The following is a 26,004-nucleotide window of genomic DNA, read 5'->3' as shown; positions in this document are numbered from 1 at the left end:
ATTTGCTATTTTGTATAATTGGAGACAGGCAACTGACATGTGTGTTTTTTTGGTCAAATATACAAAGAAACCTATCATATAAACCATGATAACCTTGCTTTTGGTTACAACCATAAGATATTCTCAGAGGGGGGATAAGGGAAAGGGTGAAAGTATTTCAAAAATACAAAAAATGTAACAACTGCGTAGTAAAGTTAAAATTGATTTATGTGTTGCAAGATGGGGTAAAGATCTGAGCATGGGTAGAAGCATTTCAAAACAAATGGTCAATCTTAAACAAATCCTCTTCTTCACTCCTCAGAATATCAAATGGCTGTATCCTGTTAAAGTAAATCGTACAGTAGATTCATTATTATTCGTTGGATACCAATTGTTGTTGCTTTTGTGGGTACAGGTGAACCACGAAATTAAATTTCAATGCATAAAAAAGTTTTTCATAATCCACCAAAATTGGCACCCACAAAAATAAATGAATCCACAGTAGCCTAAATAAGTAAAGTGTAAATTGAATGCATGTCATGTTGGTTGTATTGTCTTATAATTACATTAGATGTATGTTTCATTACAAAAACTTTATTCTGATTGGCTAGCTGCACATCTCATTTTATTCCTTAAGCAATTGCATTACTCAATAAAACTTATCATTCATGATAACACATGGTCCCACAATAAAGTGCACATGTGAATTGATATTTTTTTTATTTATAAAATTCGTGTTTTCATGATCAAAGCTAAAAAATGTAAGTTTATAAGCAATAAGTATTGAATGCTTCTTTTTGTAATTTTACAAGGTTGTAAAAGCGTTGACTGTGCGTACATTTTAAGAATGAAGTGTGGAAATGTACTTTGGTCAACACTTTTACACCCCAATAAAGTTACAAAAAGGAGCATTTAATTCTTAAATAAAGAGTATATATTACTGGTTTAATATAAATGATATTTTGATAAATGAGTGACAATGTGTGACAGTGAGCAAAACAGCCTGATCAATAGTCAATTGTAGACTCATATAATCCTTGCTTGAGGTAGCAAAGGTGAGGGGGTCATAAAAATAAAATATAATCTCACATAATCTATATCATTGTTTCCAATGCTTCACCATTAGCATCAACTGTTGTGATTGGTCTATATGGTTTTAATCCTTTCTCCTGATTGGTCATATTGTTGCTAGGAAACAAAGCTGATTGACTACTGGTGCTACTGTTAGAAGGTAACATGTCTTCTGAATACATAAAGCTTGTCTCAATGTTATCAATTTCCTCATAATAATGGAAATTTCCTGGATTTGGCTGAACATATGGAGACTCCTGAAATCTGTGATAATTTTGTACGGGAGTTCTTGGAACACGATATGGCATTTCCTGAGGAGTATGATAAATGTTTGGTGATGTATGATATACATTACCTACTTGAACACAATTGGGTTTCATGACTGATGATGGTGAATGATATGGATTGGATGAATCATAAACATGATTATGATTTGAATGATGAAATGGTGATTGATAATTTGTTCTTGGCTGTAACCTTAACTCTGCAGAAACTCCCATTTTTGGCATGTTTCTTTTTTTAGCACTTTGTAAATAAAGAGGTTTCTGACTTTCTGATACAAACACATCATCATCACTAGATCCTGTTAAAAGTCTGTCTCGAATTTCATTCGGAACATCGCTACTTTCACTTTTGCCATGATCCATTGTTTCGTAAGTACATGTATCACTTTGAGAATCAGTGCGGACTGACGAACTGTCCTGTGATATAGATACAAAATCAGAATAAGATGGAGGATGTGGATAAGGTGGGAGTATTTCTGGTGAACTCTGACCTTTCCACTTCACAAGGTCTTCGTGTGATGGTCTGGTATCAACACTTTGTTTTTGATAGCCTAAGTCTTTTCTTGGAGTTGCATATGGATTTTCTTCAGATTTTTTGCACAATTTAAAATTCTCCCGAATTGCTTTCTCACATCGGATTTCACCGGGAGTTTTAAGACCCTTTGCATTTTGACTAAGATCCAACTGACTCCCAACAACATAAAATGCTGATCCATCTCTTTGAAGAGGCTTTGGAGGTAAAGTATCTCCGTGACTTGACTGACGCGTAAGTGGTTCGGGAGGTAATATTAACTTGTCTGCGTTTTGTCTTCTAATAGGCTCTGTAGGAAGAAAATGACTTTGTACAGAAGGTCGTGACCTTGGTTGTTTATTCATATTTATTTCATACACAGGATCAAATAATGAATTAGAATTTACATCTATTATTTGTTTATGACTTGGAACTGACTTTGAGCCACTCTTGACAGGATCTTTATTCTTGACCTTTTCAAGGTCAACCTTTAACCTTTCACTTTGTTGCAAAAATAATTCTTTTATCTCCTCTTTGAATTTCTTTTCTTCTTGGTTTTTCTTAAAACTGTTACTGTAATTTATTTGATATGGTTGAGGTGTATGAGATCGTATAATTTTGGGTATTGTATTTTGTTTAACATATGGTTGAGGAGTCAAAGCTCTTCTATTGTCAAACTTTGGTTTTTCCTCTTTATTCAAATTTCCCTGAGATTTCAATATTTCAGTTTCTTCAGCATACTTTTTATGCAAATCTAAAATAAGCATTAACTGTTTTGTATCTAAATTATTAAGAGTTACAGCCCTTCTGCCCTTTTTCCTATGTTCCTTCAGTTTTCCATGACCCTTCTGTTGTTTCAAATTATTATCAAGGTTTCTTGTTTTATCAATGTCATCCAATGAATCACACGACCTTGACCTCCTGACTCCAGCTAGATTCAAATTTCTTAATAATAGTTCATTACACCTCTCACTATCAACTGATTTCCCATGTGATCTTGAACTATCCAATGAATTCTGTCTATCTGTACTTTTCAAAATACTAATAGGGAAGCTACTGATTGGTTCAGAATTTTGACCAATCACAGAGTGTAAATCATTCACTGCAGTTTGATTGACTAAAATGTCATCATCACTATCAGATACTGAGGAACTTCCACTTACTGTAAATATTTCATCATAAGTCTCCTCCTGAAAATATAATAAACTTTGAATACAACTGTTATATAGATTTAAGCATGGCATATAAAGGTCATCATCAGTTACTTAATAAAATACTAATATAAAAGGCGACCTTTAAATTTAGGTTCAAAAGAAGTCGACTGACAAAACAGGCTTCAGCTGTATAGGGTCAGTTTTTATAGTAGGTTCATTAAACCTATAATATTTTAAACAAATTATTGATTTCCATAAAATTTCATATGAATCATAAAATTTTGAAGCTTTCCTTTATGTAGATGCAAATTTATTTCATAGAAAAACAAACAGAAAATCTACATGCAAAGGGAAATAACTCAAATTGTATCACTTTCAATCTTGCACATTAAATATGGAATAGGATCCCAGTTACAGCAACCAGTGTGCGGAAGTTCTTAAGAAAAATGTATAACTTTTGTTTAAAATTGTGAAGTGTTATATAACACTAGTTCTGTAACTGAATGTAGATTTATTTGAAAGGGTAGGCTTTCTAGTTTGAAGTTCTGTAAAAATTTAGATTTATTTAAATGTATTCTGGCATCAGTACATAGAGTAAATTGCCTAAATTTTAGTCTTTATTCTTCCACAGAAGTAGACAGACTGACCCTGTTGTCAATAAAAACAACGAAATGCCCGTCATGAGGTACTGAGATTGTACTTAGACACTTCAAAACATATGCCTGACATCAACCAGAAGTCCCAAGGTGGCTATCAAAATTATCAATTGAACAGGACCCCATTTATTTACTATGATTTTCAATGTGTTTCTATGGGGCAATTAATTAGGTCCCCGTTCCATATATAAAAGTCATGTTTATGTACTTGAAGATGTTAGAAATTATACTATAAATATTTACAGATCAATAAAAATTTGAAAGATTTTTATTTCAAGTTTGAATAATCTCCCCTTAATCTTCTCCCAAAATTTATTTCCACAAAAGCTTTTTTTTTCTAATATGTATATAAGTGATTGGAAAACAGGTAGTTTATAAGTAATGAATCCATATAAGAAAAGAAGCAATTGTGTAGTTAAGCATACAGACATAAAAATAATTCCAAATATATATTATGTTCTGATAAGTAGTTCTTCCAAAAGTGAAACCAAATTTTTAAGTGACAGACAATGACAGAGAGAGACCAACTGAAACAAAAACTGACAAATGTAAGTATACACATCCCATCCTCTAGAGTTAGGGTATAAAAACAAATGAGTATACCCTGCCATATCTAATCTGTCTTTTAGTACTTGTTTTTGTGTATTGTATTGATCAGATGAGTTTAATAAGCCCTTTCTACTAATTTTTGGTTAGTTCATGTGTTGTATATCATTTATGTTTTTAGTTCATGTGTTGTATATAAAAAAGAAGAATTGGTATGATTGCCAATGAGACAACTATTCACAAAAGACCAAAATGACACAAACATTAACAACTGTAGGTCACCGTACGGTCTTCAAAAAATGAGCAAAGCCCATACAGCATAGTCAGTTATAAAAGGGCCTGATAAGACAATGTAAAACAATTCAAACGAGCAAACTAACGGCCTTATTTATGTAAATATCATTTATGTTTCTAGTTCATGTGTTGTATATATCGTCTATGTTTTTAGTTCATGTGTTGTATATCATTTATGTTTTTAGTTCATTATTTTGTACATGAATCTGCACTTTGGTTTCCTCCTTCAAATTGTTTATATTTGTCATATCCAGGCCTTTTAAAGCTGACTGCAGTATGGGTTTTTACTCATTGTGGAAGGCTGTACCATGACCTAGTTGTTAAATTCTGTGTCAGTTGGTCTCTTGTTGAGAGTTGTCTCATTGGCAATCATATCACATTTATTTTTTATACATATAGATATAGGAAGATGTCATGTAAGTGCCAATGAGACAACTCTCCATCCAAATAACAATTTAAAAAAGTAAAACCCATTATAGGTCAATGTACGGCCTTCAACACAGAGCCTTGGCTCACACCGGACAAGCTATAAAGGGCCCCAGAATTACTAGTGTAAAACCATTCAAACAGGAAAACCAACAGTCTAATCTATATAAACTAGAGGCTCTCAAGAGCCTGTATCTTATCCCTCACCTGAAACAACCTGGGTTTTTGAATTTGTATAAAAAAAAAACATAAAATTTGGCTACAAAGTAACAACACTTGGCCAGAATCTCATTAGGAAAGGAACAGTTATGCTATGTTTGGTTTCATCCAATTCAGTGGTTCTCTAAAAGAAGAAATTTGTATGTATTTCCCATAGAGGTCCTATGTTAAACTAAGTCCCCACAATGGCGACCATCTAGGAAGTTGGATTGGCTACAAAGTAACAACACTTGGTCAGCATCTCATTAGGAACATTCATGCTATGTTTGGTTTTAATCCATTCAGTGGTTCTCTAAATGAAAACATTTGTATGTATTTCCTTTAGGGCCCTATGTAAAACTAAGTCCCCCACTGGCGGCCATCTTGGATGATGGATTGGCTACAAAGTAACAACACTTGGTCAGCACCTCATAAGGAACATTCATGCCATGTTTGGTTACATTCCATTCAGTAGTTCTCTAGAAGAAGTCATTTGCATGCATTTCCCTTAGGGTCCTATGTTAAACTAAGTCCCCCAGCTGGCGGCCATCTTGGATGATGGATCAGCTTCAAAGTAACAACACTTTGTCAGCACTCCATAATGAACATTCATGCTACGTTTGGTTTCATTCCATTCAGTGGTTCTCTATAAGATGTCATTTGTATGCATTTCCCATAGGGTCCTATGTTAAACTAAGTCCCTTGCTGGCAGCCATCTTGGATGATGGATCAGCTACAAAGTAACAACACTTGGTCAGCACCCCATAAGGAACATTCATGCTATGTTTCGTTTCATTCCATTGAATGGTTCTCTAGAAGAAGTCATTTGTATACATCTCCCTTTTTCTGAAACAATAGCATAACATCACAACATAGAAAAACACAGAATAATGACTTTATTTGACCTTACCTGCAGAAGTCTAAGCCTAGTTCTCTCTGTCCTAAGAACAAGATAAGCTAATACTATTGTCAGAGCACACAAACATAACACAGCTAGAAATAGTCCTATCTCCGTATATAACAAGGCTGGTAGAACTTCCTGTATAGCCTTACAGCTGGATGTTCTCTCAAAATTAACTCTCCTTTTATCTGAAATTACACAAAAAATGTTTCAGAAATCTATTTATGGTGGTACCTAACACTACAGGGAGATAACTCTGTAAAATCAGCAAAATGTTTTAATGTTGTTCATAAGGGAATATTATATTAAGGTTCTCAATGATCAAAATAAGTGTATGTCAAACTGCTATATAACAAGTGTAATTTTTCTGATAAAACGGTAGGTTCAAATTTTTTGAAATTTTTATATTTTTGTCAAAGGGTCAAAGTAAATACTTTGACAAAGGTGGTACCCTTTTATCAAAAAATTTACACTGGTTATATAGCAGATTGACAAACAGTTATTTTAATCATTGAAAAGCTTAATATTCACTTAACGACACAACGTTATTACAACGTTTAACTGATTTTACAGAGTTATCTCCCTGTAGTGTTAGGTTCCACCTTAAAGGCAAAATGTATTATTCTCAGCAGTATATGTATGAGTTTAGTTAATATATCTCCTTTCCTATGAATTATTAAAACTTGATTTTGGGGAGATAAACTGTCTTTTTAAAAGACAATAGATTTAACTTACTCAACTTACATACAATGCAACTATTTTTTATAAACATGTGTTTGCAATAACTATAGATTCAATTATCATTATGTAATAACATTAATGGTACCAATTTTCTTGCACCAGATGTGCATTTCGAGCAATACATGTCTCTTCAGTAATGCTTGTGGCCAAAATACTTGAAATCCAAAGCTTATATATAAAAGATGATGAGCAATAATCCAAAAGGTAAAGCACATTACAAATATATAGAAACTGACCATCGTATATAGGCTGGTCTGGATGTGTAGTCCTCTTTTACTGTATTCCTTAAATTTTTAGGTATTTTATCTCCATTATTTAAATTTTTGACCATTAGATCATTTTCTATTCTTATCATTAATTTATCACCCTTAATTAGTCTCTATTTTTTATTTTTTTATTTTTTCTACTTTAGTTAATTATTTTTCCCCTTTTTCTTTTCTTTTTTGTCCATTATTTTCTTTTTTGTAATCCCTTTCCAGACCCTCATAATTATTTACACATGCATAATACATGTAATAAAAGACACATTTATAATGACTTCCTCTTTTAAGCATTCTTTTTTGACTGACTTATCTGTGTTTCTAGAATACATTTTAACTTCAGAATAAGAATAATAGAACAGAACAAAAAAGTTATTACGTAAGCATTCAAAAATATATTAATCTAAAAGTAACCTAAATTTTTTTAAACATTTTACACTTTCTTTCAATGCAAGTTAAAATTTCATTTAGAGTTATCTCTCTTTGCCAAATAATTTATCACTAATACAGATTTTGATTTAACATGATTAAGACTGTGTAATAAAATTCAATTATATGTTTTTCTAAATGTCATGATTGTGTAATAAAAAGTAATACTTTACAAATGCAAATAAGAATGTAATGTTAAAATTATCTAAAAATTAACTTATTAGAGACATTTGAAACTCAGCATAACCATATATATATAGGTTAGGAATGATACATGTATGTATAACGCCTGCTCTGTTTATATGCTTCATACTGAAATCGAAATAACTAAAAAGTTGAATATAATATAATTAGGCTTCATGGAAGTTTGGATTTTGTATTTCAGAAATTTATTTATAATTTTGCTGTTCCTTAAAAATTGTGGCCTTAGTGCACAATTTCAATTAAATTTTGATTATCAAATAAAGTTTTAAACTGATTCCTATTAACCTAAAATTTGTTTTAAATTAGGCTGTTATTTTTCTTGTTGAATTGTTTCATATTTTTTATGTTTTGGGGCATTTATAGCCTACTGTATGGTGTCAGTATTTCTCATTGTTGAAGACAGTATTGTTGCCTATAACCATGGTAACTGCTTACATCCAATTCATTGAATTTTAGTGTATCGCTGCAATATAGCCCTTTTGTGCTAATGTGGCGTAAAGCAACCAACAATCAATTGAATTCTGGTGGATGTTTGTATCATTGGCAATCATTCCACATCTCCTTATTTTTATAATGCTATCTCTATCTTAACCGTTCCAGTAAGCTTGCTGCTGCCATATATAACTTCAAACTTTTAAATAAGAAAGGGAGATAATTAATCACCTGTTTTGGAATATTCTAATTTTAAACTTTTTTGTTTATAAGGTGACAAACATGAACAAATTGAGGTAGTTATACTGTAATCACATGACTCAAGGGAGGTAAGCGGCTTAGGAAAATAACAAAGGGAGATAATCACCTGTTTTGGAATATTCTAATTCTAAACTGTCTCGTTTATAAGGTGACAAACATGAACAAATTGAGGTAGTTATACTGTAATCACATGACTCAAGGGAGGTAAGCGGCTTGAGTATGTGTGTCCCTGTAAGTATGGATATAACAACACAGAGGGTCCCTGTTCCTATGGAAACAACTATAACTGAAACAACCTGAAATATAAAAACAGAATATAAATATTATTCAAGAAATAACCAATTAAAAAAAATGAAATTATTATTTATTAATGTTTCAACTTTTTTAAGGTATCTTATTAAGGCAAAACAAATAATGATATGACCTTCATGTGATAACATAACATATGTCTTTTATAACATGATTTTAGTGATTTTCGCAACTTATATGACTTGGTATTGGATAGAACAGTCAATGGATGGATTAGGTGTTTAAAAATATTAAATGCTTATAAATGCTGTTGCCTACACCAACACCCTGCGCTGTCACTCCCTTATTATTCCATTCCAGCTTTGAGACATGCAGTGACGGATCCAGAACTTTTCCTAAGGGGGGCCCTCTGACTGACCTAAGGCCTCTCCAGTCATGCTTCAGTGATTTCCTATACAATCAACCAAATTTTTCCCACAAAAAGGGGGGGGGGGGGGGGGCGGGCCCCCCAGGGTCCCCCCTGGATCCACCTATGACATGGGTAGAGTTGTAAAGGACCAGTAAATCCCAACTAACAGATTATGTGGCTTTCTACAAGTGTGATACTTTTTGCTGGTTTGATAAAACTTTCTCACCAAAATAGTGTGGATTGCAGCTGATATTCAAAGATATATATGGTCTCTTGTGGACAGTTATCTCATTGGCAATCATACCACATCTTTTTCGTATTAGTAAACCAGATCATATTGTTTGTTTGCTGAACAAAGTTTGGTTAATTCCATCTATTTAATGGTATAATTCTGTGATTTGTTAACAACTTTCAAAGATTATATTTTTTAGGTAAAGTTTCTGATCTCTTTATAAAAATCACCACAACAAACTGCACTCAAGAAGGAAATCTTTTCATCTTTTAATTTGTTCCTTTCTCTGTCTGTTTTTTACCGTGGGAACCTATCAATGTTGACAGTAAGCATGTGCTACAAATGTCACTTTTGTTTACAATACTAAATATCAACATATCAATAACATATATCTCTCTGTTGTAAATTTCATAATAAAGTGTCAATATAGATAATAAATCTGTGATTTACTATGGCCTAGATTAGTGAGCACAAATAGCTGTATCATAAGTTAAAGTAATAGATACAAAGGATTTGAGAAATGATTATCCTGGCGTCCACAAGCTTAAAAAGGTACATATTATATGTCCATCAAAGATGTAAATAAAAATAAAATCTAAACCAATGGATTTCAATCATAACTTTTAAAATTCACGCTGTCCTCAAACAAATTTATTGTACAGAATAGTGTATCCATCTGTATCAGTTTAAAGTGAAAGATACAAAGGATTTGACGATTTCGATAAACCCCTTCACAATGTAACTGTCTAGATGCTATAATACCTTCCAGAGTTTGGAAATCAAAATAATACATTTTATGTTCTGAATCTTTTCAATACTTTTATTATATAAATATATTACATGTTATAGTATTGACTGTAAATGTGTTTTTACATATTGTTGGTCACTCATCATACATGTATTATATTCTTGACTGTAGCCAAAATTTGTGGAATAAAAAATCTGAACCTTCTTCAATCTTGTATCTATTTCCTTGCTGAATGTATTAAACTTTTTTTTTTCAAATTTACTATATACAGTTTTTTAAATGTGTAAATATGTCTCAACACCAGCATGAACACAAAACAGGTGACCAGGTATATCAGAATGATCAGTAGAAAAAAAGTTCTTGTCTATTCGTTTTTGATGCCTTTTGTTATTTGATTTTGCCATGTGATTATGGACTTTCCGTATTGATTTTCCTCTGAGTTCAGTATTTTTGTGATTTTACTTTATACTAAGGGGAAACAAAATACAGTACCTAAATATTACAATAATTTTAAAGTAACAAAATAGTACTGAATATTATAAGTAGATTTCCAGTACTACAGATTTTTAGTACAGAAATAGTACCTATGCAAAAGTCATGAAAGTAGCTGTGAAGCCTATTTTGGTTCAAAATTACTAAAAGTGTATTGATGTGAAAAAAAGAGTTATCTCCCTTAAAAATATTTTCACTGAAAAATTTAAAGCTTTACCTGAATAATATATCTTCTCCAAAATAATGTGATAATAAATACTCCAGTTACTACAATCTACAAAGAAAAAGGAAAACATAAAAATAATAAGTTAATTAGTGAAATGAAAGCAGAAAAAATCTTATATATTTCACAAACTAAAGAAGTGGTCCATCATCATGCTGGCAAATAAATGAATGCGGATAGGTGGAATTGGCTGCTGGAGGAAGTGGAATTGATATGAAGAAATTGCTTACCAGTACTACATGTACTAGTACTTCAAAACCATATATATATTATTATTATTTACAATATTTATATAGCGCATTATTTAATTAAAATTACTCTAAGCGCTTAACATAAAACAATCAATACAGTTAAAAAAGAGGTGTTAAATATTAAAACAATCAATGCAATATGAATGAAATAAAATTTATATATACTGTGGTTGTTGTCATTGGATTAGTTATAGGCACTTTTGCAGGGGCGGATCCAGCTATTTATAAAAAGGGGCGGATAAAGCCATTTATAAAAAGGGGGATTCCCAACCAAGGACAAAAGGGGGGGGGGTCCAACTATATGTTCGCATTCAAATATATTGATCAGCCCAAAAAAAGAGGGTGTTCCAACCTCTGGAATTCCCGCTCCCTGGATCTGCCAATGTATTGCCAGCACATGAAGCTAATATATATTATAAGGGAAGCTCCGACACAAAACATTCCAACCTAATACAGATCTGCTGACATATTTCCAAATCCTTTTATACCAGTATTGATAAAACTGCATGTCCCCTGAAAACAAGATAGCTTCCTGATGACTATGTCTTCCTAGTTAACAAATGATGCCAATTTTACTTATTAGAAAATAGGGGGGATATTTAAGGGGTTTAAAGAATCCCCTAAAACCAAAAAAAGATATCATTTATATAAAAATAAGAAGTGTAACAAAATGTATGATAGCCAATTGTGACAACTATCCACCAGAGTTCAAATAACGAAGATTAGTATAGTCTATATTTATATTTACATAAAAGTTTGACTAAAATTCATAGCATCACAACCCCAAATAACCCCTCTAGGAGACATCTATTCTTGGCTTTGGGTGTGGACTTGTTACCAGTAGAAAGTATTATATTCTCATTACATTTTGGGGCATTGCCACTGGAATTTATTTTTAACTAATGCATCAAATTCTACATTGATGAGTAATATCAAATCTAGACTATAAGACAGTCATCAGGTTTAATTCTGTATAAATACTGTAGCTTTGTAAAATCTTTTAAAGTTTAGTTCAAAATTATTGCTGTCAAAATTGAAAGAAGAGTTTCACTAGTGGACTGAATTTCTCATTTTATTTGAAAGAGGATTGATCTTATATATTCATGGTACTAAGAATACTATGTATACTTATTATACTATGAAACACCATAAAATGGTTAACCATTTTAATTATGGCGGTGAAATTAAACTAGTATTTACTATGAATACAATTAAGAAATTGACCAGTTGTAATGTTGACACACAGTAAAATTTCTATAGACATTTTGAAGGATGAATAAAATGCTGAGATAATATGATGAAAATTGTCATTTTTATGATAATGAAATGTTTAAAAGCAGAGTTCCAGAAAAGTGGTGTTCCTTTGTTTTGTTTTGCAAGTTTTTGTATACCGTTAATTACTCCATTCCCATCCTTTACAGTGGACACACTCAATATCTTACAGCTCAATTAACTGCAAAATACTCTCAAAATAAGACATAAAAGAGAACCTCTCTCCTTTCATTTTGTTTAACATGGATATTTTATACTCCATTAACATTCTCTAAAGTGGACAGACTCATATGCATTTAACAGCTCTACTGCAAAATTCTCCCGCAACATATGCTGCCTTAATAATTAGCATCTTTTTAAGTGCTGTGACTCAATATATTCCAAAGCTCAATTTTTAAACATTTGTAATAAAAAGTCGAACAAATATATTTAATTTTTGTTATACATGTTTTTGTGAGCTTCATTATATAATTATATAAATCCTTCTAATTACTCAATCATTTTTTAGCTACTTGTTAAGATAATAATTTTCCCATCATTTTCATCCCAATGACTTCATAAAATTCTGACGTTCTCTTTTATTAAGAATAATGTTCTTCCTTGGCTTTGAGTAACTGTGAGAAACCACTTCACATGACTTGAAGAAGGGGAACCACTTGGTGTTTTATCTCCGTCTTGTCTGGGCATCCTTGAGAGTTGATGAATTTCTGTCAGACTTCACAAAACATCATCAAAATATAATTACTTAAGGCCAAAAAATGTAAACTTATTTCCTGCCTCCTGGCAGAAGGAAAGATTTCAAGGGTATGTATTATTAGGAAGTTAGGAAAATAACTTGATTTCTCTTTAGCATTAAAAGGTGGGTCTCATTGGGGTCGATAAGCATGGCGGGGGATTGCAGATTTTTTGTAAGCGTGACAAGTGAAAGTCAAATTAATGCGGGACCCGGGAAATGACAAAAAAATGTGAATTGCTTACGTATATAGTGCAAGCGGTATATATGGGAATTTTGACAAAACAGTAAGCGGGATATGGGAATTTTGACAAAACAGTAAGCGGGATATGGGAATTTTGACAAAACAGTAAGCGGGATCGGAACCCCCAATGAGACCCCCTATAAGGTAGATGGATAATGTGTCAAAGATACAACCTGATCAAAGAGCAGAAAACAGTCCTCAATAGAGCAAGAAAATCCTGCACCCTTGGCAGAATATTAATTTCAGGTTGGACCCTAAACAATAATATAAAAAAGAAGATGTGGTATGATTGCCAATGAGACAACTATCCACAAAAGACCAAAATGACACAAACATTAACAACTATAGGTCACCGTATGGCCTTCAACAATGAGCAAAGCCCATATTGCATAGACAGCTATAAAAGGCCCTGATAAGACAATGTAAAACAACTCAAACGAGAAAACTAATGTATACTGACTATGCGGTATGACTCATTGTTAAAGGCCGTACAGTGACCTAAAGTTGTTAATGTCTGTGTCATTTTGGTCTTTTGTTGATATTTGTCTCATTGGCAATCAAACCATATCTTCTTTTTCATATAGCTATAGTTCAGCTAAATATACAATAGTCTAGCATATTTTTCAATTAAATATGAAATAAATCTTGACACAAACACTATTTGATCTTCTTCTAAATTTGACCCTTTTCATATGATACAAATTGAGTGCAATTAATTGCAGCATAAATTATGATAAACCCAATGTTATTTAAACTTCCTTTTTCAAAAAGAAATGTAATATACATGTAAATATATGTATGGAAACTAAATAATGTAAATCAAATGAAAGTAATCTAGACATATATTGTATTATATTTCTCTGGCTAAACAAATTATGCAAAAACTAAATAAAACAGGATTCCAGAGTTATGTGAAATATTTGAGGAAAACACACACATCACAAAGAAAGCTTAAACACGACAGATGTTCCCCATTTACTATTAACTAGAGAGGTCAAAATAAATTCATTTCACTTCAGTAATTTGATTACCTTTAAACTTGAATAACATACAAATTATAATGATTATAGAACACTGTTTACATTTCAAACTAAAGACATTTCAACCACAAACTTAAATGTTTCTCTAAATTCACCAATATTTATAAATTTTAAAGCCATTAACACAGCTATTTAAGGGCTTAATAACACTTAACAGGTTTTAAATTTATTGTACTCGTTCCCGTTGCCTGAGGTATGTTTCTACGCATGGTTGCTCTGACGAAGTGATGCTCCTCGCGTGGATACATTTTTTTACTTGTATTTCATCCAAATATGGATGGAAAGTTAATACATTCTATAGTCTATTTTACAAAATTTAATGTATTTCTGATGATAAAATTATCCTTAAGATTTAGGATTGACATTTATCAGATTTATAACATACTTAAATTTAAACATTTAAATGCAATTCTGAAAACATTTTTTTCCCTCTGTATGTCCTTTTATCAAGTATGAGGATTTTATTCATCAAAGGGTAGTAACTCTATATACTAATCCTTGTTTCTTAATTTAGTAGATAGCCGGGTGCATGGAAATGTTGCAACCACAGCCATCATATTATGTAAGTGCAAGTCTCTAGACCACTTTGAGTCTGAACTTATTGTTTAGTCATAAACCAGGCCTTGGCTTCTTATTTCACAGGCCTGCTACTAATGATCCCAACAACAATGATAGTCGTGTCATATACCATTGTGTAGATAAATCAATTTAGATTTAAGGCATATTAAGTTTAAGTAGGTTTGACAACCGAGAAATAAAAAAAATAACGGGAATTTGGGACTGGGTGTAATTATTAAAAAAAAAAGTTAAGTACCTTGTGTTATATTAAGGTATATAGAAAATTTTTTTTAAGACAAGTGCCTGTGATCATACTTAGATTAGTTGGTTATATACATTCTTTTAAGGTTTTACTGGGTTTTTTTAAATTCCAACCTCCACTCTCTTTAATCTCTTGGCTGACCCAGGATAAGGTGTTGAGGGTATACATCCCCATCTCCCTTAAAGTTTGTTCACAAAAAATACCAAAATCTTGAATTTAAAACACTTATATTATTCTTTAACATCAAACAATCCCAAAAAATAATCACCTCAGTTTTTATATACGTTTTCTGGAATAACACCTGTTAAAAATCTTGAATGCCCCCCTATAAAATTTACTTCGATTCTTTTTTAAAATCACCAAGTTATCTGAAACAGACTATAAAAATCAAATTACTCCAGACTATTGGGTGTAGGGGAAATTGGTCTTTAATACAAAGTGTAAAGGTATTCTTTAATTCTCAATAAATCAAACATTCAAACACAATACAGATTTCTATAGAATCCCTTATAAAGTATAAATTAGGGAAATAGCTCATTGTGAACGTTTAAAGGTTGAACTTTTCATCTTGTTACTGTAGTTAAGCTCACACAAAGATGTTTCACTCAAATTTATTTCTAGATAATTGATTCAAACTGTTAATTTTTCTTTACAAATTTAGCAATTTTTATCACAAAGCATCTTTAAAAATGACCATTAAAGAAAAAAAATCGATCAGGCTTTCAGCAAAAGTTTCACACTAAGATGAGATTTTTCAGAAACTGGCTTACTTTAAAAGAAAATTAGGTTTAATTTTAAAATTGACCTGCAATCTTGTCTGAATTCACTGCTAATTAAATAAGTGCAAACACAAACTTTAATGCCGACATCTTGAGGCTCAAAAATAGGATCCAAACTTGTGTTCTAACATTGTCTAATGCATCATACATGTCATATACATTTGTAAGTTTTTTTAGATTAATGCTGAGTTCACACGTAATTTGAATTCGATTCTCATTAACTAATTCGAATTAGTTTAATTTGCATTTGAAATGTTATACGTCTGAACGTCGATTCTAATTCGAATTGAAATGTGTGTCAAATTCGCTTTACTGTCCAAATGACGTTAACTTTTAATTTGTATTAACAAAAACGTATTTCTAATGTGAATTGGCTAATTTGAATTAGTTAATTCGAATAAATTCAAATTAAAAAGGAAGAGTGTGTGAACGCCATTAGCAAATTCAATTCGCATTCGATTCGAATTAAATGTCTGTCATTTGTCTGTGTGAACGAGGCATAAAATAAGTCAAAATATACTTCACAAAACTATTTTGTTTTACCTACTTTATTAATGGTTATTAATGGTTTCTGGTAGGAACTAAGAATCAACTATCATGACTATATAATGAACTAATGCAGGGGCGGATCCAGTCATTTTAAAAAGGGGGAGGGGGGGGGGGGGGGGGGGGGGGGTGTTCCCAACCCAGGATAAAGGGGAGTTTAAACCACATGTCCCCATTCAAATGCATTGATCGTTAAAAAAAAGGGGGTTCCAACCCCCCAGAACACCCTGGATCCACCACTGACTTGCCCACTGAAAAAAAGAAAGGAGTTAATTTTTTCAGAATCTTAATGAACAAACTTGCCCCACCAATAATATCATTATTTTTATTATTATCATAGATTTCTAGGTCTTATTTATACTTTTAACATGTTTAAAGTAATCTAGATAATAACTTCCAACATATACATGATTAACAAGATTGAAGATTGATCATGCTTATGTCAAATATACATAAACATATATATATAGATAGATAGTTTGCATAATTTACCATATTATATATCTATAAATACATGCAAGTATATTTTTTTGTAATAAGGTCCAATTAACTTTTTCTGATCTCCTTTTATAATAATGCTCTCCTGTCTGCCATATAACTATTATATGACAATTATCAGTGATTCAGACTCAGATTTAAAAAGTGTTTTTAATGTCAGTAATTCGATCAGGTTTAAAAGTGTTTAAACTGGCAAAAACTTTTGTGTAAAATCAAATAATTTAAAATGACATTAGTAATTACAAGCCTTTTGGTGTTACTTTGTTAGTCTTGTTTAGATACATGTATATTCATCAAGAAGTTTAAAGCGTTTTCCTGTTAATGTACAGACACTGTTTAACACTGCCTGCCCTATATCCCTAAATCAACATCTCGAATCAATAACTGATTTTGAGTCCACAAGCCAGAAGCTCAATTTTAGAAAATTTTAGTTAGATTCTGTTGGATTGTATAGAAGAATTTTGCTAGCCAGAAAGCAATTTAACAAGCCCATGCCGTAGGACTTATGGTTATGCATAAATACTGCTGTAAGTTCCTTAACAGTCCACAGTCCTCAGGCCTTCACTAAAGTTGAACCCCTGAACCTATTTGTTTTCATTTGCAATAAAAAACAGATCTCTCAGTCACCTCCATCCTAATATAAACATGAGTAGGTCAAGTAGGTGGGGTCCTGATCCTGAAATCCAGTCTCAAATACACGAAATCCTCAGAGGTCCCGAATTTTAAAAAAAATTAAATCCCCACATCTCGAAATTCGAAAAATGAATTCCTGGATCCTGAAAGGGTCAATCCTGAAATCCTGAGCTTAACAACACCTGATCCAAGAGTCCCAATAAAGGTACTATCCCCCTCAAAACACGATCAACATTATAAACAAATCAAATGTAAATTTCATCTAATTTTTATTTTATATTTTCCCCTTGTCAAAGGACATGAGATTATGCTGATCCTATCAATAAGTCTGTACTTTGTCATAATACAGAGTATATAAAATAGAGATAAAATTACACTCTACTGAAGTTGTAATAAAAAGTAACATGATGACTCAAGACCAAGCACCTGTCAATAGTAACATCTGGTTTGTGTTAAAAGTTAACTACTGTAAAATCAAACTCCAGGCTATAACATTATAAGTAAATACTTTTTAAGCTTTATGTTTTTTTCTTAAATTAAATTATTCTAGGCATTCAATTGATGGCCACTTAACTTGTTTCCTGATGAAGTTTTAGATGAAAAAATCAGTGGCAGATTCAAGAGTAGGCATGTGCAAACTAATACAGGGATGAGCATATGCGGATCCAGGGGGGCTTTGGGGGGCCCGGTCCCCCCTTTCCTGGGAAAAAATTGGTTGATTATATAGGGAATCATTGGAGTATGACTGGAGCCCCCCATAGGTCAGACAGCAGGCCCCCCCCCCATAGAAAAAGTTCTGGATCCACCACTGATGAGAGGTGCATCCCCCTTCTTTACAAAAATTATTTTATTAATATATAGGTAAATTTTACTGTCTGACTGTACACCCAATTTTTCAACAAAATATTGAAAATTAGGTTCCCAGTGTTGCACATATCTATCAAAGGTACAAGGGCAATAATTATTGAAAAAAAAAAAACTTTCTTCTTCTTCAAAACCATTTATAAATATATCTGAAGAGAAACAAAGGCTTCAGAGCAATTGTAATGTGATTTTTGTTATGATTACTTTTTCAAGTGCAAACAGCACTAATTTTTGAAAGTGTCCACTCTAAGACATTGCTGATATAAAACCTAACTTTTCATAAAATTCTGCAAGAAGAATTAATATTGTACACACAAGAGCGCTTACAATGCTGTTTTCCATATAATCAATATGACCAAGGGACAAAACTCTTTTATGAATAATCATTGACAGGGTCAGATTTTAAAATTAGGTTGAGACATTGATGTTGTAAACTTACATGAATAATATAAGTTTCATAGAAAAATAACAAGAATTATTCAACAGTGCTAACAATACAATGTTCCGTTAATAATTATTGTTTCCTGAATGGGCAACAATTCTTTTGAAGTTAATCAATTAGCACTGATTTTTAAACTTATCAGACAGTGCTAATATAAAATTTTAATACACATATAATTTTCATAAAATCAGCCAAGAATTGTTCAAAAGAATGTGTTAAGGATGCATTTTCCATACAAAATTTAATGTTTCCAAGGGGCATAACTCATTAAAAATAATTAAATACTGCTAGATTTTTCAAAATTGTACAAGACATTGCTGATATACACCTATGATATATAAGTTTAGCAAAAAATAGTACGAATTGAAGGGCTATACATGTATATAAAATTAATATTTTAAAGGGGCATAACTCTTTTAAAAATAATTGATCGGCACAGATTTTCCAAACAGTACATTATGTAACAAGTCTATAGACATTGCTGATATAAATATTATAAAGTTTGATAAAAATCTGGCAAAAATTGTGTCACAAGATCGCTAGCAAAACTCGACTGACAAATTTTCGGGAAGGACAGACAAAAGGACAGACACACAATATGTCTATGTCCCACCCTAACAAGCTGCAAGGGTAAAACAATAGAAGAATCAAGAGAATTGTACACATGAGAGCATTTATAACTGGACGGACGGATGTTCCAGTTGACAGACAGGAGACAGACCCACAGTATTTCTATATCCCACCTTAATGTGTTGGGAGGGGCCTTTACAAAAATAGAGGAATCAAGTTTTAATACCAATTTGCTCTTGATCATCATCCCAGCAACCACTTACCCACCCACACGATTGAGTTAATCAAGTTTTTACAGTAAATACATACTTTAGCATGCTTTCTAAATCACTGTGACAAAATGAGAAATTTTCCCACGAATTTAAAACAAGCCAGATTTATTAGATCTTTTGAGTGGTAGTATGTAAAAACAATTTATTAGTAAGGAAGGCTTTATTTATACAAAGGAAATATTTATTAATTTTGTTTGACTTGTGTAAGGCATACAGATTTATAGGTTTAAAAAACAATAAAGTTTGTGTTAAATGATCTCTAAACAGCTAATGGGAGTTATTTAATCTATTTATATATCAATACTGATAATAGATTATAAATATCATTGTTAATGACCCTGGTGTAATGAGAGAGGCTGAGAAATATATCAAAACAATACAAATATAAACTTCAAATGGGAAAATTAAAAACCAACACTACAGTTCATTGCAGTCTAATTAATTGTACTATTTATATTTCAATCATATAAATTAATGCTGCAACTGTACATTTTTGTACTGTTCAACATAAATTTTAGGTTTTACAGATTAGAGAATTTTAAAAAGGTACAAATTGTACAATAATTTTGTAACTATATTATTTTGTTTAAACCAATTGCAAAAAAAAATATACATGTATCATACTCTTTTTTTTTTTAAAGAATTCAAGGTCCTTTTGTCATGTTTGTTCTCTTCATGTATGCAGGGTACATGACTTTTATAATGGGTCATGTGGGTTGTAAATATCTTTATTTTTTTTCATGTTGAAGCTACATTTTTAAAGGTATTTGGATATGTTCCTCAGTATACGTACTTAGGTTTGGAGTTTGGACCACCAAAACAAACTGTCTGTCATCGATACATCTAAACAAAGGCAAATTTAGAGGAAGCCTGTGTCCCCCTTTTGTTGGATCAATTTGGATGAGTCTATCATAAGGGACACACTGGAGAGTGACCTGGTGACTGGAGAGGGCTCCCTCTTTAATAGTCAATGAAAACCCTAACCCTCATAAATATTTCTTGATTCGCTACTGCGTTTAAATACCATTCCTCTTGTTCCCCATATTTATATCCCTACTCATGCCATTACATTCATCTTGACTAACTTTTCCCAAAGACATTTACCCCATTACCGTAATCTTGACACCCTTTAACTTACATTTACCTGGTTACATCATATCTAAAGATATACATCTTAAAAAACATGACATAAGAGTGCTAAGTACTCATGTTATATTATAGGATAAGAGAGCCCTAAATATTATACTGTATATTTAAGGCTGTCAATAAAGTATACTATTTCTTGAGATAAACAAGCAGACTTTTAGAGTCTGAATGACACACATAAATCTGTCATACCTGAATGAAACATACATTTACCTGGGACACACTGACAGGTGGTGGTATTATTATGCAAATTCTATTTGAATTTAATATGTGCAGGAATTTAAATAAATCCATCTCAAATTTAATAAGCCTGGCTGGCTCATGAGGAAATTGATATTGTGATTTTTTTTATATTTGGGCAGTGAATTGGGGAAAACTGTTTCCTGATGACCACAGATCTATCACCTCTCTCATCTATATATATTTATTCTCCTTTACATGTTTGTATATATATAGGTTTATATAATATAATAAATGAACAATAAAATATATGTTTGGTTCTTTTCGATTCTATTCTATATACACACATATATGTGTTCTTAAATGAGTCAACGTTTCAATAAAGAATCTTTTATGTAAAACTGCATGTATACTGTAGAAAATATCAGTACTAATAAACTGTTCTTTGTATAAAGAAACTTTTATTTGTTTACAAAACAAACAGACTTTCATAAGATAAGACAAAGAAATGTCAACAAACAATATCAAATCTATAAAATCTGGTTTAAGTTTAAATCTTAATTCTTTACAAGAAGCCAATGGATAAACATATATACACTAAAGTGATTTAACCTGACAATAACTGATTTAAACTGACAATAACCTGATGTAATTAACTCAGAGATAACAAGATTACCTGACAGGTGGAGTAATTAATGACAGTCACAGACAGATATTCTTACAAAATCATTGATCCATGTAAACTGAAAAGTTAACTAACAGGTCAATGCATTTGGTCATCAAAATATTGGATGTTGGAGAAAACTGCAACAAAGAAAAGCAGTTGAATAGTATTTATTATCAAATCAGGCTAATGTATGCCATTGCATGTTGAAAAAAATATCACAGAAAAGTAAATTAAATGAACTTTAAAAGCCATCTAAAATATTAACCAATTAGTCTACCCACTGTTGCAAAACATAATTGCATGAAATTATACCTGTGTACTTGTAGATGCAATTATATATTGGGTTCTTACATGTATACTTCTACCTACGCTTCTCGTTCCATCTCCCTTGGCGCAAACGACCCCCTCCCCCTTAAATTTGGTAAAAAATAAATAAATGAACGAAATTAATTGCAAGGTTTTTAAACGGTAAACTTACCAATAAACAAAGTATGTAAGTAGGTAAAATTTCTGTCAAATCTGATGATGTTGTGACCGACTGAATGTTGAAATAAATCCCACCAACAATTAATCCAAGAATTGACACAACTGCTCCAAGAACAAGAAATATCCATAAACGTTTAGTTAATACAAGGTGTTTCTTCACACGGTCCCGTGAATTTTTATTTTCTTTGTTTTTGGCTTTCATTTGAAACATATTTGTTTTCAAAGTGTCTAAACTTTTACAAAACTTTAAAACCAATTATACATCCTTCTTTTTAACCGGCATTCAATGTTTATGAGCCGTCTCAGTGTAATTAACTTTACCAACAAAGATCATATTTCTTATTTTTTGTGTCTATACGACTGTCATCTTTCAAAAGCATCTATCGGCACGCGGCAGTAACGCGCCGATACACATGTGAATTTGTTTACAGTCAAATTCTCGTGTCGTACACCTTCCGAGATTACATTTAAGCTCCGCCCATTTTCTTTATTGAATGAAACTGATTGGGGCCCATGTGGGGTCAACTTGTTACTTGGTTTTGTAAATTGTTTAAATTCAAGGGCTATGATTAAACAATGAAAAGGTTAAACATATATAATATTTGTAACAAATTTATATAAAATTAAATATAGAATAACATTTACAGCGCAATATACATGTATTTCTACTCAGTACTCTCAAGGATTTGTATAGAACTGAGAACTAATTAACACTGTTATAGTAGTCACAGCTAGTATAGAACTATCATATCCTTGGTACTCTTAAAAAAATATTATTTTTTAATATTGAAACTATTAAGTTCATGAAAAAAACTTATAAAACCTCAAGACGAATAGAATACACAGGTTAATATTGAATTAACATTAACAATAAGATTTTTTTTTAAAATATTCTTTTAATTTGATATGGCCGCATGAATCTAGCACAATATCCGCAAATTAAAGTAAGTCACTATTAAACTTCTATCATCACTGTTTAATATTATACATCATACCGTTCCATTCATTAATAAGTCATTTGCACCGAGGAGGGTTGTCACCACACCTGCTTAAGTATAACTGTATTTTTACGTTTTTTAATACCGAAATAAAGAGTTTGAATATGCTGAAAAAATTGTATAATATTTTTAAATTTAAGACTACTGTAACGTGTGTGTTAAAGGGGCACTAACTGTCAAACTCATGTTCAACCCGATTTAACCTAAGTTTCGATATTTTATATATAACAATCTAAAACATATACTAGTATCCAAATTATAAATAAGTCTGAAATAAACAATATATCGGGCATGGGCTCGATAATATATAGCTTCATTTCGTGTGTATTTTAGTCTCAGATGTAATATACAACTCCTTGATACGTTACACATACGGATTCTTAATTCCCATTGAATATATGTGTTACCCAGATGACGTCCAGCTCTCGGGGTATTGACATTTCTTAAAAAAATGAGTTAAAAAAAATAAAAAAATCCATTTTTACTGGAAGAAACAATTGAACAAAATCTTTGCAATCAAAATAAATACAAAGCAGAACTAGCACTTTGTATGCACTTTGTATATATGTTACGATCTTGTATCACCAGGCTAGTTAAAGATTTTTTTGTATAATAGTGTTTTTTTTTAATTTTGTTTTCAGACGCCGATTCTGCGACATTGTTTCGCCGGTGATTTGCGCGCGAGATCGAGACTGCATAGCGGTCCTACGTTTCGTTATCTGTGTCAACATTTATAGGTTCCGTCTGTGGTCAACGTTTTTCTTGACATCTATAACTTAAACAGTTGTCTCATTGGCAATCATACCACATCAATTTTTTGTATTGTCCATTTACAAGGGTCACAATACTATAAAAAGGCGTAATCAATTGCAAATGATATCAAATTGAGACAATTGCGTTAAATTAAGAGATCACTTTACGAGCTGTCATTTGCAGACATATTTAATCATATTTACTTTAACTCAATTATTGAGTCAATACAAGAAAGAAAACACAATAATCAGTTAATTCATGTTGAGTAGGACCTGTTTAGTGAAATACCAAAGGCTTATTTCTAGCTGAATGTAAATACCTCAAAATAGTATTCAATAATTGCCAAATAAATCTGTATCTCACAACTAGACTAACATTGCTTTTCTGTAGACTTGTTTGGCTAAAGTTTTATAGAAAGAGCCCCTGTCTAACTCTCTACTGGAAATTCATTCAAATGTGAACATATAAAAAAGAAAATGTGGTATGATTGCCAATGAGACAACTGTCCTCATGAGACCAAAACGACACAGACATTAACAACTATAGGTCACCGTACGGCCTTTAACAATATATGTTTGACTTTAGTGAAATGTACAAAGGCTTCTTTCTGTTGCTCAATGTACACACCTCAAAGGAGCTTTCAATAATTGCAAAGTGTATCTGCATGATTTGACAACGGAGTCAAAAGTTATTCTCTATAAATTTGTTTGATTTTTAGTTAGTATTTACATAAGCAGAACCTCTCTCCTACTGTTTTCTTGAAATTCATTCAAACATATAACACTTACCTCAAAACAGCAATTCCAAAACAAATCTGTATCTGACAACAGAACCGTCAGTGCTTCTCTGTAATCTCTTTTAAGTTTCTATTGTTATAACGGAGGTCAATACACAATCAATGGAAAACTCCCTGATCTTTTAAATAATAAATGAAGTCGAAGATCAACACACAGAATAACAATAAAGTTGAAGATGGAGATCCAGATAATCAGACGCTGGGCATACAGTAATTATATAACATATGTTACATCGATTAAGAGTAACTGTGGGAGAGAGAAACAAAAGCTTGAATGGATTAACTTGAGTTTGTATGTCATTCATTGCTCTGTTGCGTGCCGGTGTCAATGGTATTAGAACGATTACGTAAAGAGAGACAACTCTATTCAATTTCTTATTTATATTAAAGGAAAAAATGATTGACCACACAATTGCACTTTGTGAAGTATTTTTGCTTCAACATGTTCAATGCCATTATAGTACAATCAATTGCATAAAATGTTTTGATTCAAGCAGAAGTTGGAGAATCGAATATTTGAAATTAACTTAAATGTCCCAAAAAAATAATGATTGTTTCGCGTACAAGATTTCGTCTTTTTAATTCGTGTTACATACATATGATCTGATACACCAGGTCGTTTTAATTCAATGTATCCCCCTTAATGGTAGTTCATTAAATATTCGAAAAACGATATCAACATTTTAGTTTTTTTTACCAACTGGCATACAAGTACCGAATTACACTGTGCAATTTAAATACAATTAAATATGTCTTACAACGAATAGAAACAAACTATTTACATAGTTTGATTTTATCTGTGACAAATGCATATTGATAGGCCATTACTTCTCTTTGGCAGTTCTGGTAGTATTCAGGACGAGAGCATATTAATTTAATATAAATATTAAACCTGCTTTGTAAATAGACCGACACACTGCACCGGGTCTCAAACGTGCTAGGACACAAGGTAACAGTACACAGGAAGATACGTCAACCTATCCGGACACACTATTTTGACTCCGAACTGCCAAAGCTCTTTCTCATTGATTACACATGACAAGCAAAAAATGCACCATATACCAATTCGAATGTATTTTTGTTTAACTTGCCACAAACTTTCGCATTCTGTGACAAGATACGTATACTGCCATCTGTTGCAATGTTCTAACATGAAATTGATATTTGGTAATGACACTACCAGGACAGATCGATATATAGTTTCTGGTATTTTCAAAACTTGATACTTTATAAGTTTCAATGCCCTTTTTACCTAGTATCTCTATCTTAGAATACAATTTGTAAAGTATTTCGACGGCTAAACAGAGACCAAAT

The 26,004-nt window shown here is 31.8% G+C and overlaps 1 protein-coding gene across 1 annotated transcript; it reads right to left on the bottom strand.

Moving 5' to 3' along the window:
* Nucleotides 1-11: 11 nt before the first annotated feature.
* LOC134718547 (uncharacterized) lies at nt 12-22,584 on the bottom strand. Its single transcript, XM_063581149.1, has 5 exons — nt 22,136-22,584; nt 10,695-10,751; nt 8,454-8,643; nt 6,030-6,208; nt 12-3,035 (listed from the first exon to the last, which is right to left on the bottom strand). Exons 1-5 carry the CDS (start codon nt 22,352-22,354, stop codon nt 1,074-1,076), a joined length of 2,607 nt encoding a protein of 868 aa, XP_063437219.1. The 5' UTR covers nt 22,355-22,584; the 3' UTR covers nt 12-1,073.
* Nucleotides 22,585-26,004: the final 3,420 nt, after the last annotated feature.

Source organism: Mytilus trossulus, chromosome 5 (genome assembly GCF_036588685.1).
Source record: "Mytilus trossulus isolate FHL-02 chromosome 5, PNRI_Mtr1.1.1.hap1, whole genome shotgun sequence".
NCBI lineage: Eukaryota > Metazoa > Mollusca > Bivalvia > Mytilida > Mytilidae > Mytilus > Mytilus trossulus.
Note: the sequence above shows the minus strand (reverse complement) of the source record. Positions and strands in the feature narration are given on the sequence as shown.